Raw genomic sequence first — 18,396 nt, 5'->3', positions numbered from 1 at the left:
TTTATTATTACTATTATATATATACGAGTGTCCCCCCTCCTTCAAGTTGACCAAAATTAACTTTTAGTGTATTTTCCATTGCTAGGTGATTGGGTGTCCTATCCACTGTGAGAGGAACTTGTTTCACTCTACCTACTTCCTCTATCCATTCTCCCCCTTCTCCCTCCTTCGAATTAAAAAAAAAAAAAACCCTCTTTCCTTTCACTGCTCTTTTTTTTTCCTTTTTTTCTTTCTTTATTTCTCACTCTTCTCTTTTCTTCCTTCCTCCTTCTTTTGCTTTCTGAATTCACTGATACTTGTTTGTGAATTATTTGGGAGAAGAAATCTGACTCAGAGTGGACTCCTTTTGTGTCTCTTCTCTACTTCCCTTTCTCCTCTTGCTACCCCTAGAATTTACAGTGGACAGTAGATTTGCATAATTGTCTGTTCTTGCTATCCCTGTTTTCCGTTCTCTTTCTTTTTCATTTGGATTCGGTTGCTATTTTTTCTTGGACGGGAGGCATTGTTTTGCTAACTGGTATTGGTTAAACTGCTTCAATCCTTGCTTCAGTTACTATTGTAATTTCCGAGGTTGGTGACTGCATTTGTCATAAGGGTATTTAGTATAACATGGCTTGTACTCAAAAGACAAAAACTGAAGAACAACAGAACATAAAAATAAAAAACACATCAATAAAAAAAAATGGCTAAACCGAGAGCAAATAAAATTGCTACTGCAATAAATGAAGGCAAGAGCCCAGAAGAAACTACAAATCAGTCAGAAGTAACCATAGATAAGAAAATTATGCAAGCAGTAGTAAACTTAATAATCATAGAAATGAAGACAACTATATAAGAAAGGGCTAGGCAGAATTAGGGAAACAACAGATGAGACCCTCAAGGAAAATACTGGCTACCTCGAGGTAATTAGAGAACTGAAAGCTTAAATAGCTGAATTGAAGAAAGAAGATGAGGGAAGGGAAAGCAGACTAACAAAAAAAAGGGGAAAAAGCAGAAAACAGAATTAGCCAGATAGAGGATGAGCTAGGGAAAACTAAGAAAGAGGTGAAAGAGGTAAAAGAACTCAAAAAGAGATTGAGAGACACTGAAAACAAAAAGAGACATATGGGATGATGTCAAAAGAAGTAACATTCATATAACTGGCCTGCCAGAGGAAGAAAGAGAGGAAGGAGAAGTAAACACTCTAGAGGAATAGAAGAAAACTTCCCAAACCTGAACAACGGAAAGGACATTAAGATTCAAGAGGCCCAGAGAGTCCCAAACAGAATCAACCCAGACCTGAAGACACCAAGACACATCATAGTTACAATGAAAAGAAGTAAGGATAAAGAAAGGATCCTAAAGGCTGCAAGAAAAAAACGAAAAAAGTCACATATGGGGAAAACCCATAAGACTATGAGCAGACTTCTCCACTCAAACTCTAGAAGCTAAACGAGAATGGCAAGATATCTATTGACCCCTGAATGAAAAAGGGTTTCAACCAAGGATAATATATCCTGCTAGACTTTCATTCAAACTAGATGCAGGGATCAAAAACTTCTCAGACAGACAACAGTTAAAGGAGGCAACCATCCCCAAGACTGCCCTGAAAGAGGTTCTAAAAGACCTCTTATAAACAAGAACATCACTATAAAACTTGCAGTATATCAGAGCAAATAAAAACTTGTTGGATAATGGCATTACAATACATTAAATCATAATATCAGTAAATGTCAATGCTTAAATTCACCCATCAAAATGCACAAAGTGGGAGGATGGATCAGAAAACATAACCAAACCACATGCTGCTTGCAAGAATCCCATCTGACCCAACAAGATAAACACAGACGTAAAGTGAAAGGATGGAAAACTATCATACAGGCTAATGGACCACAAAAAAGGGCAGAAACAGCCATTCTCATCTCTGACATTATAGGTTTTAAATTAAATTAAATAATAAAAGATAAGGAAGGCCATTACATAATGATCTGAGGATCAATAAGCCAAGAAGACCTAACAATCATTAACATCTATGCACCCAATGAGGGACCATCTAAATACATCAAACACCTAAAAAATACATCAGTAGTAATACAATAATAATGGGAGACCCCACTCTCACATTTAGATCAACAAAGCAGAGAATCAACAAAAAACAGGAGAATTAAATGAAGAGCTGGACAGACTAGACCTCCTGGACATTTTCAGAGTTTTTCACCACAAAAAAAAATCGGAATACACATTATTTTCAAATCCACACAACACATACTCAAGGATAGACCACATGTTAGGTCACATAGACAACATCAAGAAATTCAAAGCATTGAAATCATCCCAAGTATCTTCTCAGACCACAGTGGAGTAAAGCTAACATTTAATAATCAGAAAATTACCAAAAGACTCAGAATTTGGAAACTAAACAACATACTGCTTGAGAGCCACTGGGTCAGAGAGACACTCAAGCAAGAAATTCAAGTGTTCCTGGAAACAAATGAAAATGAAGACACAAGCTATCAAAATATTTGGGACACAGCTAAAGCAGTATTGAGAGGGAAACCTATAGCCATACAACTGCATACTAAAGAACAAGAAACAACTCAAATAAACGACCTTCCTGCATACCTTAAGGACATAGAGGAAGAGGAACAAAGGAACCCTAAAGCAACCAAAGGACAGAAATCACTAAAATTAGAGCAGAAATAAACAACATTGAAAATAAGAGCAACATATAAAACATCAATGAAGCCAAATACTGGTTCTTTGAAAAATTAAAAAAGACTGACAAAGCCCTAGCCAGTCTCACTAAAAAAGAGGGGGGGGGACACTCAAATTAATAGAATCGTAAATGATAGAGGAGATATCACAACTAACACCACAGAAATCCAGAAAATCATGTGAATCTTCTATAAAGAACTATACGCCACCAAGTTAGAAAATCTGGAATGGAAGAATTCCTGGAAACATAGACCCTTCCAAAATTGAATCAAGAAGAACTACAAAACCTAAATACACCAATCACAGACAAAGAAATCGAAACATTTATTAAGAATTTCCCCAACAACAAAGTCCTGGACCGGATAGCTTCTCAAACAAATTCTACAAAACCTTCAGGAAACAGTTAATACCCATACTTCTAAAACTTTTCCACAAGATCGAAGAAACAGGAACACTCCCTTCCACTTTTTATGAAGCCAACATCACCCTGATACCAAAAGTAGATAGGGACACAACAAAAAAGGAAAACTACAGACCAATATCTCCGATGAATATAGATGACAAAATATTAAACAAGATCCTGGTCAACCAGATACAGCAGTATATCAAAAAGATTGCTCATCACGACCAAGTGGGATTTATCCCAGAAATGCAAGGCTGGTTGAACATACATAAGTCAATCAATGTAATTCACCACATTAATAAAAGCAAAGCCAAAAAACACATGATTATCTCAATAGATGCAGAGAAAGCCTTTGATAAAATCCCAACACCCATCCATGCTCAAAACACTACAAAAAATGGGAATAGATGGGAAATTACTCAAGACAGTGGAATCCATATATAGCAAACCTACAGCCAATATCATACTCAATGGACAGAAGCTGAAAGCATTCCCCCTCAGATTGGGGACTAGACAGGGCTGTCCACTATCACCATTACTCTTCAACATCGTATTGGAAGTTCTTGCCATAGCAATTAGGCAAGAGAAAGAAATCAAAGGAATACAGATTAGAAAAGAAGATGGCAAGCTCTATTTGCAGATGATATGATAGTATACATAGAAAAACCTAAAGAATCCAGCAGAAAGCTACTGGAAGTTATTAGGCAATATAGCAAGGTGTAAGGCTACAAAATCACTGTACAAAATCAGTGGCATTTCTCTATGCAAATACTAAAACTGAAAAAGACATCCAGAAATCACTCCCATTCACTGTTGCATCAAAATCAATAAAATACCTAGGAATAATGCTGACCAAAGAAGTGAAAGACTTGTATACTAAAAACTATGAGTCACTATTCAAGGAAATAGAAACTGATACCAAGAAATGGAAAGACATTCCATGCTCATGGATTGGAAGAATAAATATCATCAAAATGAATATTCTCCCCAGAGCCATATACAAAATTAATGTGATACCCATCAAAGTTCCACCAAGCTTCTTTAAGAGAATAGAACAAAAACTACAATCATTTATCTGGAACCAGAAAACACCTAGAATTGCCAAAACCATCTTGAGGAAAAGAAACAGAAATGGAGGCATCACACTCCCAGACCTCAAACTATATTATAAAGCCATCATAATCAAAACAGCCTGGTACTGGAACAAAAATAGGCACACAGACCAGTGGAACAGAATTGAAAGCCCAGAAATAAACCCCCACACCCATGGTCATCTAATCTTTGATAAAGGGGCCCAAAGTATTAAATGGAAGAAGGAGGCTCTCTTCAGTAAATGGTGCTGGGAAAACTGTTGAAACATGCAGAAGAATGAAACTGAACCACTTTATCTCACCAGAAACAAAAATCAACTCCAAATGGATTAAAGACCTGGATGTTAGACCAAAAACAATCAAATCCTTAGAGGAAAACATTGGTGGAACACTTTCCCACCTACACCTCAAGGACATCTTTGATGAAACAAACCCAACTGCAAGGAAGACTAAAGCAGAAACAAAAAAATGGGACTATATCAAATTGAAAAGCTTCTGCACAGCCAAAGAAACTATCACACAAACAAACAGAGCCCTCACAGAATGGGAGAAGATCTTCACATGCCATACATCAGACAAGAGACTAATAACCAAAATATACACAGAACTCAGCAAACTTAGCACCAAAAAAGCAAATGACCCCATCCATAAATGGGCAGAGGATATGAACAAAACATTCACCTCAGAGGAGATCCAAAAGGCTAACAAACATATGAAAAACTGCTCCAGGTCACTGATTGTCAGAGAAATGCAAATAAAGACAACATTGAGAAATCACCTCACTCCTGTGAGAATGGCATACATCAAAAAGGACAGCAGCAACAAATGCTGGAGAGGCTGTGGGGACAGAGGAACCCTTCTGTACTACTGGTGGGAATGTAAATTGGTCCAGCCTCTGTGGAGAGCAGTCTGGAAAACTCTCAGAAGGCTAGACATGGACCTTCCATATGACCCAGTAATTCCTCTCCTGGAGATATAGCCCAAAGACTCCATAACACCCAGCCGAAAAGATATGTGTACACCTATGTTCATAGCAGCACAATTCATAATAGCTAAAACCTGGAAGCAACCCAGGTGCCCAACACCAGATGAGTGGCTGAGAAAGCTGTGGTATATATATACACAATGAAATACTACGAAGCTATTAAGAAGAATGAACCCACTTTCTCTGATTCATGTTGGACAGAACAAGAAGGAATTATGTTAAGTGAGTTAATTCAGAGAGATAAAGATGAGTATGGGATGATCTCACTCATCAACAGAAGTTGAGAAAGAAGAACATAAAGGGAAACTAAAAGCAGGATTTGACTAAATCTGGAATAGGGCACGGAAGTAAAAACCCTGGGTTGAGGGTAAGAGTGGACATTTGGCTTCCCGGAGTGGTGTGGGAGGGGGGTGGAGGTGGGGGGTGGGGTGGGACACAGTCTTTTGGTGGTGGGAATGGTGTTTATGTACACTCCTATTAATTTGTAGTCATATAAATCACTTTAATTAATATGAGAGGTGAAAATTGTATGTCTCAAACTTTTTAAAGCACAGACTGAGTCTTTTTAATGCATAGGCTGAGTCTTTGATATGTCAACTCTCTAAAAAGACTAGACCAGGGAGAAAGCAGCAACTGGTGGCACAGCTATATACAAGATGTTCTGTATTATACAGCAAATCCTAACAAAGGGACTTTTCAAAGTTAACCCAATTACCAAATAATGTGATGATAACAATAACTATCCATTATCTTCTTGAACCCTAAGACAGCAGGAACCTCACATTTCCACTATAGAGCCTATATTTACCCCAGTCCTGGAATCTTAGGGTGGGATGCACTTTTCTGCACGCTTCTTTCAATTCATATCAAATAATATTGCATCCACCGATCACAATCTAATCAACGCAACAAGTGCCACCTCAGCATGCTTTGCTTCAAACTGTATCCAGAGACTTCAGGTGTGGAATGACAACCCTTCAAGCTTCATTACTTGGGTGAGACCTTTCCTTTCATAGTATTCTCTAATTCCATTCCAGGTGGTTCACTTCCTAACAAAAGTCCCAAAACTTAAGATATATACCAGGTGCCCTAAGATAGAGCATATGTTCACACGTATCCATAAATTAGGGCAAAATATATTCCTGAAAGCAAAAGTACACAATAGTCTGAGTGAGTACCCCCCAAAACTTCATCTGCACTATTCCAGCCTTTAGGTTCATGATTGTTCAACAGTTTGTTTGGCTTTGTACGTTAACTCTCTTTTCAGTCACCAGGTTCCAGATGCCAGCATGATGCCGACCAGACTTCCTTGGACAGACGACCCCACCAATGTGTCCTGGAGCTCCATTTCCCCAGAGACCCACCCTTCTAGGGAAAGAGAGAGGCAGACTGGGAGTATGGACTGACCAGTCAACACACATGTTCAGCAGGGAAGCAATTACAGAAGCCAGACCTTCTACCTTCTGCAACCCACAAAGACCCTGGGTCCATGCTCCCAGAGGGATAAAGAATGGGAAAGCTATCAGGGGAGGGGATGGGATATAGAGATCTGGTGGTGGGAATTGTATGGAGTTGTACTCCTCCTATCCTACGGTTCTGTTAATGTCTCCCTTTTTAAAAAAAAAAAAAAGAATGAAATAAAGGTAAAAAAAAAAAAGAGAGACAGCTATATACAAATAATGTCAAAGGACATAAATTATGGTGATGTTGTGTATGACACAGCAAATTCTAACAAAGGGATTTTCAAAGTTAACCCAATTGCCAAATAATGTGATTACAGCAATAACTATCTCTTGCCTTCTTAAACCCTAAAACTGCAGGAACCTCCCGCTTCCGCTATAGAGTCTATATTTCCCCTCAGTCCTGGAACCTCTAGGGTGGGGCTTTCTCCTGCATGCTTGTCTCAACTCATACCAAATGATATTGCATCTGCCGATCCCAACCTAATTAATGCAATGAGTACCACCTCAGCATGCTTCACATCAGACTGCGCCCAGAGACATCAGGTGTAGAATGTCAACCCTTCAGCCTCATTACTCAGGTGAGGCATTTCCTTTCATAGGATTCTCTAGTTCCATTTCAGGTGGTTCACTTCCTAAGGAAGTCCCAAAACCTAGATAAAGACCAGGTCCCATGATATAGGGCATATGGTCGGTCACATGTACCCATAAATTAGGGCAAAATATATACCTGAAAGCATACAGCAAGTAGAAAAACCTAAAAAGATACCATAAAGTTACTAATGAAATAGTGTCTACTTAGACTTAGATACCCTTCTCACCTACTTCCTACTACACTTCCCTCACTCACTCCAAAGCTAACCTTATTAAAAGCAAGGACTGCAAAAGCTGAATAAGGGCAAGAGACTGGCATACTTTAATGATGACTCTTTAGTCACTATAAGGCCACCCCATCAGCTGGGGCCCTAATTGGAGATCCCTGAGATTCCCAAATAGACATGATGGGCAAATAGATCCCTCTCTCCATTGTTACTGGTCATCTCTATCAGGAACAACACAACAGACCCCTTTGTGGGCCCCCATAGGACGTTGCCCTCAACTTGGATCAACCATGGTAGTGAATGTTCCATCCTCTGAAAGGAGGCTGGACAACATACTCTATGTTCCACCTGAGAAAGATGGGTCCTGAAATTGGGGCAGCTTGGAACATTCCTACTCATGACCACAGAATGTGAGCTCAGATCTACAGGGATACAGAGGTCACATAGGCTCCTAAGCTGAATATGGACCCCAGATTGCATCAAATCAATGCGGTTTACAGTCAACAATATATACCTTTCCCATATTTGGGAGCTACTCTCTTCCCTGATCCAGCTTTCTGGTCCTTTTCCCAGCCCTGACACCATCTCCCCCAGAAAATAACTTGGATCCACCTGCATATCAGATGTCAGCTTAAGAGAAAAATAAAAACTTTTTTTTTCTATCTCCTCCCTTGCTGTCATCTGCCATTTCTTGCTACTCATGTACCTGACAACCAAGTGCCTTCTAATTTGGTTATTTAATTGGCATCAGAGAAACCTGGTGGTATAGACAGGCCAGAGTAGTGACCAGCTCTGGTACGTGTGGAGCTGGGAATCAAACTGGAAAATTCATGCATACAAGTCTTTTACATTACTGTTCAGTTACCTCCTAGGTCTATATATAATTCTTAAATGCTTGTTAAAGATCAATAAACTCAAAAATACAAGTCAAAAGATTTATTCATATGGTAAAGAAAGGGAAAGTGGTATATGAGTGTACAGATGCTTTAATGATATCATTTCATTTAATCTTCTTGACAACACTTTAACATGAGAATCATTATGTCCAGTTTATAAATAAGAAAGTAAGGCAGAAATTAAGTAACTTTCCTGAGGTTACAATCTAATTAAATGGCACTGACAGAAATCCAAAGGCTTTCTGGTGCTATGTGCCAATTTAAGTACTACTACACCTTGTGATAGGAATTTCAATAGCTCAGGGACCAGCTGGGGAGTTTTCCAAAAAGCTGAGTTGCTCCAAGTCTGATGTTCAAATAAAGTTCCTCCTGCACTTTCATTTGGAACATAGTATCTTTCCATAATTAACACCACAATGAAGCCTGTATTCCTTCTTAGCATACTAGTTATGTATGCACAAATACATATATAAATAACACATCATCTGATCTTCAAGTTTGAAAGCAAATAATTAAGAATTTCACATGTTAAACTCAATTTTTTGTGAAACATGCTTACAGAAATATTCAATTGCCACTCTTGCCTTCATGAATGCAGCCATCTATTTTGGTGAGATGAGAAATTGTACCCATGTGCCAATTGTACTGTAAACCATTAACCTCCAATTAAAAAAATAATACTGTTCAAAATTCAAGGGAATTTGGAATACACTTTTTTCATAAGGTACAATGCAATACAAATACCTTTACACATTCCATATATGATTTTAAAAACGTTTTTACCTAAAAAGTAGAAAATAACCAACTTAAAAACCCCTGAGTTACTATCCTGGTTAGATTACATTAAAATAAGTGTTTTGATTTAACCTTCAGTTTTACAGTTAGTCCTGTAATTAATACATTTTAATACATTCTGTGTCTCCTCTGCCACAACCCCTAGAAAGAAACTTTATTCCCTTTTTTTAACTATTAGTTTTATGGAGTCCCAACATAAATTCTAAGAAAAAATGCCCAAAAAAGAATGTGGCTTAAAACAATTTTGTTTTAGTAAAAGGACATCAAGATTGATTTTACCAATGGTCACAAACCTTTGATAAAGGCTAAGGAGTGTGTGTGTGTGTGTGTGTGTGTGTGTGTGTGTGTGTGTGTGTGTGTGTGTGTGTGTATTTTAGCAATTTAACTTTCACAGCATATAACCAACATGTAAAACACAGATTTAAATCCAAATGAATTCATGATATTTATAAATCTTACATAAGATAAATATCATTTCATCTAACAGTCTTAAAAGGACAGGTAAGTAAAATAAAATAGGGACTATAACTGGAGGCCATTAACAACCTTTCACATGCTAAATGAGAAAGCACATTTGTATGTGATAGGCATACACACCCACCCACACGTCTCATATCTGAAAACTACATACACTAGAAATTAGTTTTTGCTATTATCCTGCTGTATTCTCAAACATCCTACATATCCATTTTCAAAAAAAGAAAGGAAGGCAGGGAGGGAGGGAGGAAAGGAAGCAAAGAAGGAAGGAAAAAGAACAGGAAATATGGTGAGGTTTGACATATACATTTAGGAGTTTAAGAAAAGGCAATTGACATACTGATTCGAAGTAGAAAGAATTTATTTAACTTTTACCATATCAGGACAACAAAGCAAACCTTTTATGTTATCACTCATCAAAAGGGCATTACAAAACATTAACATAATGTAGTAAGTAGCCCATGTTTTCTTCAGGCACTTTCAAAGGGCATCACAGACCCACAATATCTTCTACTGAGTAAGAAAACAGAGCTGTAAAACAACTAGTAAGGCAAAATACTAATGACTCCAATTTATTTGACCATTAATCTTCCATATTTTGGAGACATTCTGAATTTAACATTTGCAGTATTTGTTAGGAGTTAGCATGTTATCAGTAATGTTGAATTTAATAGCTACTGTTAAGCAATTGATTTCAAATGCATACAACATAGCTTAATTATATATCTAAAGGATGGCCTGATTTTCTGCCCTCAAATGCACAAAAAGAATCTCTATTTACCCCCACAAAACAGTCTTTGGCAATGTTGAATAGTTATAAAGCTGTTATTTTACTGGGAAGCAAAATAAGCCTTCAAGTGTCCCTTACTTGGTCTTAGAAGGTCAAATTCTCTGTCCAACAGTTCCTCTTCTGTTAACTTGGAAAAATTATCCTCTCCAAATGGATTCCACCCTGACATATCAGGTGGATTACTGATACTCTTCTGATTTGTAATATTTGCAACTGTGTCTTTATCGGCAGCAGATCTACGGTTATAAATAAGAAAGAAAAAATAAGGAAAAAATATCATATTATCATTGAAGAAATAAAAGTGCCTTAATTCACATTTTACAAGTACTTAGATAAGCAAATCATTTTATTAGGTAGAGATAGCTGACAAGAGCATGGAATGAGAAGAAGACTACCTGTAGTTTCTATAACGTTAACAGCTGTGTACTTTGGGGCAAGTTCCTTTATTTGCCTGTATCTGAGTCCTCATCTTAAGCCATTTTCCACTTATACATATTTATTATTATTCATATACCCTAATGCTTGCTTTAGGAACATGCAGTTAAAAAATTAATTTGTTTTCACCTTTCTACTCTCAATTACTCTCCCCTGCTTCAAGTCCAGTCTACACACACACACTCACTCACTCACTCACTCACTCACTCACACAAAGGTATGCTAAAGCAAACAGCACAATTTAACCCTTTTTTGAGATGTTCATTGAACAAATGTGTCATAACGGTACTGTTTCTCATGCATTACTCAACATCTGTAGACAACTTTTCCAGCTACTATTTCATAACATGAAATACTATCACATGAAAACTTTTTAGTACTCCAGTAACTGCAGCTCTTAAAACTACTTACTCTTATATACCTGGAAATACTTAGCAGTTATCATTATGGTCAGTAGACCTCTACTTACAAAAATTCTACAGTGCTCCCTTTAATGAACCTGTTTGAAAAATTATATCACACTTTACTTTTACTATAATATTTTCAATATGAATTGGCCATGAGCAGTGACTAATATGTTTGAATAATCCAAATATTGTTTCCTAACTATGCTATGTAAGTAATAAACCTGCTATCATATCATCTTTACAAAGAACCACATAATGCATTAAAATTGTTTAAATTGAATCAAAATTTTTATGATTATTGTAAAAAGTAATTAAAATAATTAAGTAGAAAGGGCTGGGCAGTGATGTACTTGGTTAAGTGCACATTTTACCATGCACAAGGACCCAGATTCAAACCCTGGTCCCCACCAGTAGAAAGAAAGCCTCACAAATGGTGAAACAGGTCTGCAGGTATCTCTCCCTCCCTCTCTGTCTCTGCCCTCTCCTCTCAATTTCTATCTTATCAAATAAAAAAAACTAAACTAAACTAAAAAATCCACCAGAAGCAGTGGATTTGTCATGCAGGCACCATGTCCCGGCATGGTGTCAATAAAGAAAAAAAAATAGAAAAACTAGTTAGTTTGTCTATACGTATTATTTTTAAATTACTATGTGGTTTCATAGGGTTTTATTTTTAAATTACAAAGAATGTCACTAACATATAAGTCAATCATTTATTAGTCTTTAAAGCTGTTATATGTTGCTTAGTGTTATCTGCAAATAACAGAAGAATTAGCTGATGGAAATGGAAGAAAGGATGGGAATGTACAGGGGCCAGAAGAGAAAATAAGTAAGGGGAAAAGAAGGACTTAACAGAGAAACAGAGCGTACAGTAATTCCAGTCACTTAGGGACTGCACTCCATAATTACAACCATCTCCACAAAGTTTCTTCTGCATCTACTAGAAAAATACTTGCCTATTGGCACTATAAGAGGAGTCCATTATGGTTCCAACCTGAGATGGAAGTGATGAAGTGTAGGAAACCAAGGCTGGTGAGAACTCTTGAGGGGAGCGGGAGCTAAGATATTCAGGTGATGCCTGCTGCTGAGACTGCTGATGTTGAGCTAGCATTTGCTGCTGCAAGAAAGACTGCTGATACTGCTGCATCTGAAATAAGAAATGTCATTACACACAACAGTACCTGTCACTAAAAGCACTGCTAACATCACACCTATCCTATCTGTCCCTTCCTTTTCAGACTGAGGACATAACCAGAAACTGGAAAAACAGTATCTGGAAGGAGCATATTGAAAACTATAGCAAAATGAAGTGTGTCTACTTAAGAAGTTGTAATGGAAGGCCTACGTACAGAATGCACAAATTCTTGGAAAAACACGGCCAGGAAACTGAACTGGAGGATGAGGGTAGATAGCACAGTGGTTATGCAAAGAGATTCCCATGCCTGAGGCTCCGAAGTCCCAGGTTCAAGCCTCCACACCAATATAAACCAGAGCTGTTCAGTGCTCTGGTTTGAAAAGAAAAAGAAAAAAAAAAAAAGTAACTCAACTGATAGGGTGCAAAACTCTCATGTCTGAGACTTCCAGCTCAAGTCTTGTAATCACATGATCTGGGGATGGTGCTCTGACTTCTCATTCTCATTCTCTGACTTCTCTCCCTCACTTTCTTTTTTCTTTTTTTTTTTTAAGATTTTATTTATTTATTAATGAGAAACATAGGAGGAGTGAAAAAGCCAGACATCACTCTGGTACATGTGCTGCCGGGGAATGAACTCAGGACCTCATGCTTGAGAGAATGATGCTTTATCCACTGCACCACCTCCTGGACCACCTCTCCCTCACTTTCTTTCTCTCTCTCTCTCTCTCCCTCCCTCCCTCTCTCTCAACACTTTAATATCCAATAAATGAAGATATTCTAAGAAAAAGATAACAGTTTAACATCATTAACATGAAACTAATTTGCTAATCAGTCATTTTTAAAATGTCAATTTTATGAAGCAAATGCAATTTTCCTTTGTGTTTCATTTTTATAAGGCAAGGCTAAAGTTCATGATAAATTTCCCTTAACCTATATGACCCTTCGATTCCTTCCCTGAGGATATATCCTAAGGAACAAAACATACCCATCCAAAAATATTTGTGTATACCTATGTTCATAGTAGCGCAATCTATAACAGCCAAAACCTGTAGGCAACCCAGGTATCCAACAACAAATGAGTGGCTGAGTAAGTTGTAGTCTATATACACAATGGAATACTACTAAGCTATAAAAAAAAAATGGTGAATTCATCTTCTTCACCTCATCTTGGATGGAGCTTTAAGATATCATGTTAAGTGAGATAAGTCAGAAACAGAAAGGTGAGTGTGGGATGATGTTATTCGTAGACAGAAGTTGAAAAACAAGATCAGAAGTGAAAATACAAAGCAGAACTTGGACTGGAGTTGGTGTATTGCACCAAAGTAAAAGACTCTGCGGTGTGGGAGGATGGTTTAGGTCCTGGAACATGATGGCAGAGGAGGGCCTAATGGGGGCTGAACTGTTATGTGGAAAACTGGGAAATGTTACACATGTACAAACTACTGTATTTTACTGTCAACTATAAACCATTAATTCCCCAATAAAGAAATAAAATAAATAAAATAAAATTCCCTTAACTTGCAAGGTAAGAGAAAGTCTTATCAATTATGATGTGTCAAATTTAGGCACTATAGTTCAACCTTAAAGCTGCTTGAGATGATATGACTGACTGATAGAAAATCCATGTCAACTGATTTTCATTATTAAACTCTAAATAATACCATTTATATTGTCAATTTGATACTCTACTGTAGAAATGATATGATACTTACCATTGCAGAATAATGTGATGCAGAAGACTGTGGCTGATAGACAGAAGGCATTAAAAACTGTTGTTGAAGTAACCGCTGTTGTTGAATTGCATGTTGATACTACAATAAGAAAAGCAAATGCATCGATTATTACTCATATTTTATGTTCTTTCTTTAAGTACTGATAGCACCTTACTATTGCAATGATATGGGAACTCAACAGCCCAAATACTACTGTGAAATAGTGATACAATCAGTAAATGACCGTGGGTCACATGTTTTTTAATAATTTAAATGTATTTTTCCAACTTTTCATTAGTGACCTAACAGTTTTACAAAATCTGTAAATTATATACATTTATATAACTATGGCTTAAAAGCTCATATATGGACAGGGGTAGACAAACTAATGGTTATGCAAAGAGACTCTCATGCCTGAGGCTTCAAAGTTGTAGGTTCAATCCCCTGCACCACCATACCCCAGAGCTGAGCAGTGCTCTGGTTTAAAAAAAAATCATCTATAACTTTATAACATATGTTTATACTGAAATTATTGTCTAAATTATCAGTGAAATATAATAGATTCAATTAAACCTAAACCTATTTACTATTTGGTGAATATCCCTAAAATGACTGTCTAGGGACTCCTCATAGTATGCTGTCAAACTCTTCTTATCTCCTACCTCCTTCTGGAATCAGAATCTTCTGGCCATCAAATGGCACTGTCTGCCAAGGTCCTCTCAGCTAAGTCTAAAGGTGAGAGACACTCATGAAGTGTCATGGGTATAACTGAGTAAAAAAAATTTCAGGAAAAATAATGGAGGATATCTCATAGTGATACTCAATTACATCTAAAGTATAACTAGAAATGTATAGGTTTTCATGAGGTAAAGAGAGTAGAACTTAAGCTGTTTTTTTTTTGTTGTTGTTGTTCTATGCTCCCCCCAACTCTCAATGTAATCCTTCATACACACATTTCAACCTAGGTACAATAAAACCAAACAAACAAAAAAAAATCTACATTAAAAGTCTAATATCATCTTTACAGGAAAATGCTATTATTAGAGCCAGCAAGATTGCTTTTTTTTCCCTCAAGTATAACCCCACCATATTGAAGATAACTTTGATGCTGTCTTTCTGTTTGTCTTCACACCTGTTTCTGTATATGAGGGCAAAAAAAAAAATGGCCTAAAGCACTGAAGTCCCAGTGGATAGTAAGAAAAAATACCATTAGTCTGTGTAGCTCAAGCCAGAATGCAAACAAAAAGAAACTGATACTATCATAAATAACACAGGGTCAAATAATGAGATGAACAACTTCCTAAAAGCATGCTACAATCCATCTCAGCAGTTTTCACAACTAAGCACAATCTAAATAAAGCACATACTACTCACTAGTCAGAAAACTCAGTAGAATGTTTACTTGTATCTGGAAATCTAGGTACTCATGATACAAAAATGGAAAATTCACTGATAGTCAATTAATCATTTACTTTATCCTACTCCTTTCACAGCTGAAGAAACAAAAGAATTACCTGCGGCATATAAACATCCTGAAGCTGCTGCTGCTGCTGCTGCTGCTGCTGCTGCTGCTGCTGCTGCTGCTGCTGCTGCTGCTGCTGCTGCTGCTGCTGCTGCTGCTGCTGCTGGTGAGAATGTCTGGGCTGTAAATGAAGCTGCTGCAACCTCCAATCCCCCTGCTGGAGTTGCTGGAGTACTCTATGCTGTTGTGGTGTCTGCTGAGCGGGTGCTTGACCCAGTACAAGCTCAGGGTCATTTCCAGGCCTCAGTGCTCCTACAAAAAGATTTCCACTGTCTTTTATTAACATGTCATCTGTCCTTTAGCAAATAAAAATTCTTAGGTGCATATAGTGTAAATAGTATAAGTACTATAAGTAGCCATGAAAGATAGTTTTATCAACTAGATCTCTAAGAATGTCTTCTTCCAACAGCTACAATTCTTATTCTTTAAGGTTCACCTCAAGTCTCTCCTGCTTCTTTTGTTGCTGTATCTTAACACTCCATTGCTACCAATAATACACACACACACACACACACACACACACACACACATATATATTGCCCTGCACATACTGTTTATAGGTATTTCTTAACTAAGGTGCCTGAAGAATAAGGTGATGATTTACCTGCTACATTTAAAAACAAAAAGCAAGCAAACAAATATTCTACAATGTGACACAAGAAGTGCTACTGCAGTGAATCTATTCACATTTTTATTTATTTATTTATTTATTCCCTTTTTGCTGCCCAGGTTGTTTTATTGCTGTAGTTATTATTGTTGTCTCTCTTTGTTGTTGGACAGAACAGAGAGAAATGGAGAGAGGAGGGGAAGACAGAGAGGGAGAGAGAAAGACAGACACCTGCAAACCTGCTTCACTGCCTGTTGTTGTTAAAATTCGGAGGCTCTAGCTGGCCGGGCTAGCTTCACGGGCGGGTAACAGAGACGACCAGAGACATACGGCTGGGCAGGGAAGCTGTATTTCTTTATTCAGGAACAACGATTCATAAACTAAGACAAACTAATCACCAAACAGAACTCTGCTGCCTCTTTCCCCCGCGGCGCCAAGCACTCTCTAACTCTGCAACTCTCCAACTCCCCAACTCTGGAACTCTGGAACTCTGGAACCCTCTCGGGGTTCCTTGGGGTGGGGCCAAGCGGGCCCGCGAAATTAGCAGGACTGATCCAATTTTCTTGGCGGGGGGAGAGCTAGAACAACCCAATGTAAAGCATACAACAGCCTGTGAAGCGGCTACCCTGCATGTGGGAAGTCGGGGACTCGAACTGGGATCCTTACACCGGTCCTTGCGCTTTGCACCACCCGTGCTTAACCCGCTGCACTACTACCCAACTCCCCATACTACTTTCTAAGTGATTACATGCAATTCTATAAATTTACTTTTTATATTAATTTAAAAGATATATATAACACCACAAACAAGAAATATAATACAATTTGATTTCTACATGATGACTTACAATATTTATGAAGAACTATCTAATTCTCAAGGAGAAAAAGAATATGCTTTTTCACGGCTAATAGTTGATGAAAGAAGAAATGTTAAAAGATACATTTATGGGGAAAAATATGATAGGATATCTTCTCGATTAGAGAAATAATTTTCTTCAAAATAAGATAAAGAAAATTTCTGGGGCCAGGTGGTGGTGCACCTAGTTGAGTGCATGTGTCACAATGCACAAGAACCCAGATTCAAGCCCTTGGTCCCCATCTTCACAACTGGTGAAGCAGTGCTGCAGGTGTCTCTCTGCCTCTCTCCTTCTCTATCCCCCCGCCTTCCCTCTCAATTTCTGGCTATCTCTATTAAATAAATAAAGATTACCAAAAAAATTTTTTTAACTTAGTTAAAAAAAAAGAAAACTTCTATGCTGTAGTGTCCACATACTTCTAAACAAACCCCTTTGCCAAGGCTATAGATTCAGTGTAGAGACATAAAATATTGAGTGGCTAGAGTTTCAACTTCCTTTTCCCAATAATATAGAAGAGTCTGCACTTTGGATATCCATTATAAATTTCACATCCTACTAGTTGATGACCCAAGGGATATTATGAGCTTTTTGTATCAAATTAATGAGCTCTTTATACCGTATCTTCACGCTTTATCCTTGCCTATAACTTTAGAAAAATAATAAATTGATTTTATTTGATATCAGTGGAAAGGTCCATATGGAATTATGTTATTGCTGTACAGTATTAACTCTGTGAGTAATCTCTACCCTAGGAAATGAAGTCATAGTTTATTTAATGTAACTATAAAGGGGATGAGGCTGGCAGGACTGTTATTACCTTTTGGTCTGTGGTTACCAAATTCACCTAGAGCAGGAACTTTAACAGGTGTTGCTGAACTCTGAATGGTCAGCACAGTGGATGCAGTAGTAGTAGAGTTGGCCTTTGGTCTTTGTCTTGGTGCAATTGAGGTTTCTGTTGGTCCAATGGTATCTGTTATTCTACAAAAGAAGAACAGATTTCACTCCGAATATTCTAATTATTTCTAGCTTACCATTTGTTCTATAAAGTACCTATTTCAGAAGATGTATCTCAAGTGCCATGTATAAGCATGTTAGTCCTCCTGGCATCTACCTAAGTCTCATTCTCAAATAGAAAATATCTACTTCAGACAGGAGAAGTAAAGTGTTAAATTTTTTTCCCTTAAACCAGTGTGATATCATCCTTAATTTGTGGATAAAGCAGGCAGAAAGAATACAGGATTGCTCTTAAAATAAATTAAAGACAAATAGAAATCTCATAAGCGGGAGTCAGGTGGTAGTGCAGCCGGTA

General features: G+C 37.5%; 1 protein-coding gene across 2 annotated transcripts in view; it reads right to left on the bottom strand.

The window, feature by feature from the left end:
• Window positions 1–18,396, bottom strand: part of BMP2K (BMP2 inducible kinase) — a 135,234-nt gene that overhangs the window by 35,368 nt on the left and 81,470 nt on the right. For both annotated transcript variants that reach the window (XM_060187921.1, XM_060187923.1), the window contains exons 10-14: window positions 17,905–18,065; window positions 15,616–15,875; window positions 14,102–14,200; window positions 12,211–12,401; window positions 10,491–10,648 (exon numbers count right to left, since the gene is read on the bottom strand). In XM_060187921.1, coding sequence (XP_060043904.1) covers window positions 10,491–10,648; window positions 12,211–12,401; window positions 14,102–14,200; window positions 15,616–15,875; window positions 17,905–18,065 — 869 coding nt within the window. The remainder of the gene's footprint in view (window positions 1–10,490; window positions 10,649–12,210; window positions 12,402–14,101; window positions 14,201–15,615; window positions 15,876–17,904; window positions 18,066–18,396) is intronic.

This window comes from Erinaceus europaeus, chromosome 3, assembly GCF_950295315.1.
Source record: "Erinaceus europaeus chromosome 3, mEriEur2.1, whole genome shotgun sequence".
Taxonomy (NCBI): domain Eukaryota; kingdom Metazoa; phylum Chordata; class Mammalia; order Eulipotyphla; family Erinaceidae; genus Erinaceus; species Erinaceus europaeus.
Note: the sequence above shows the minus strand (reverse complement) of the source record. Positions and strands in the feature narration are given on the sequence as shown.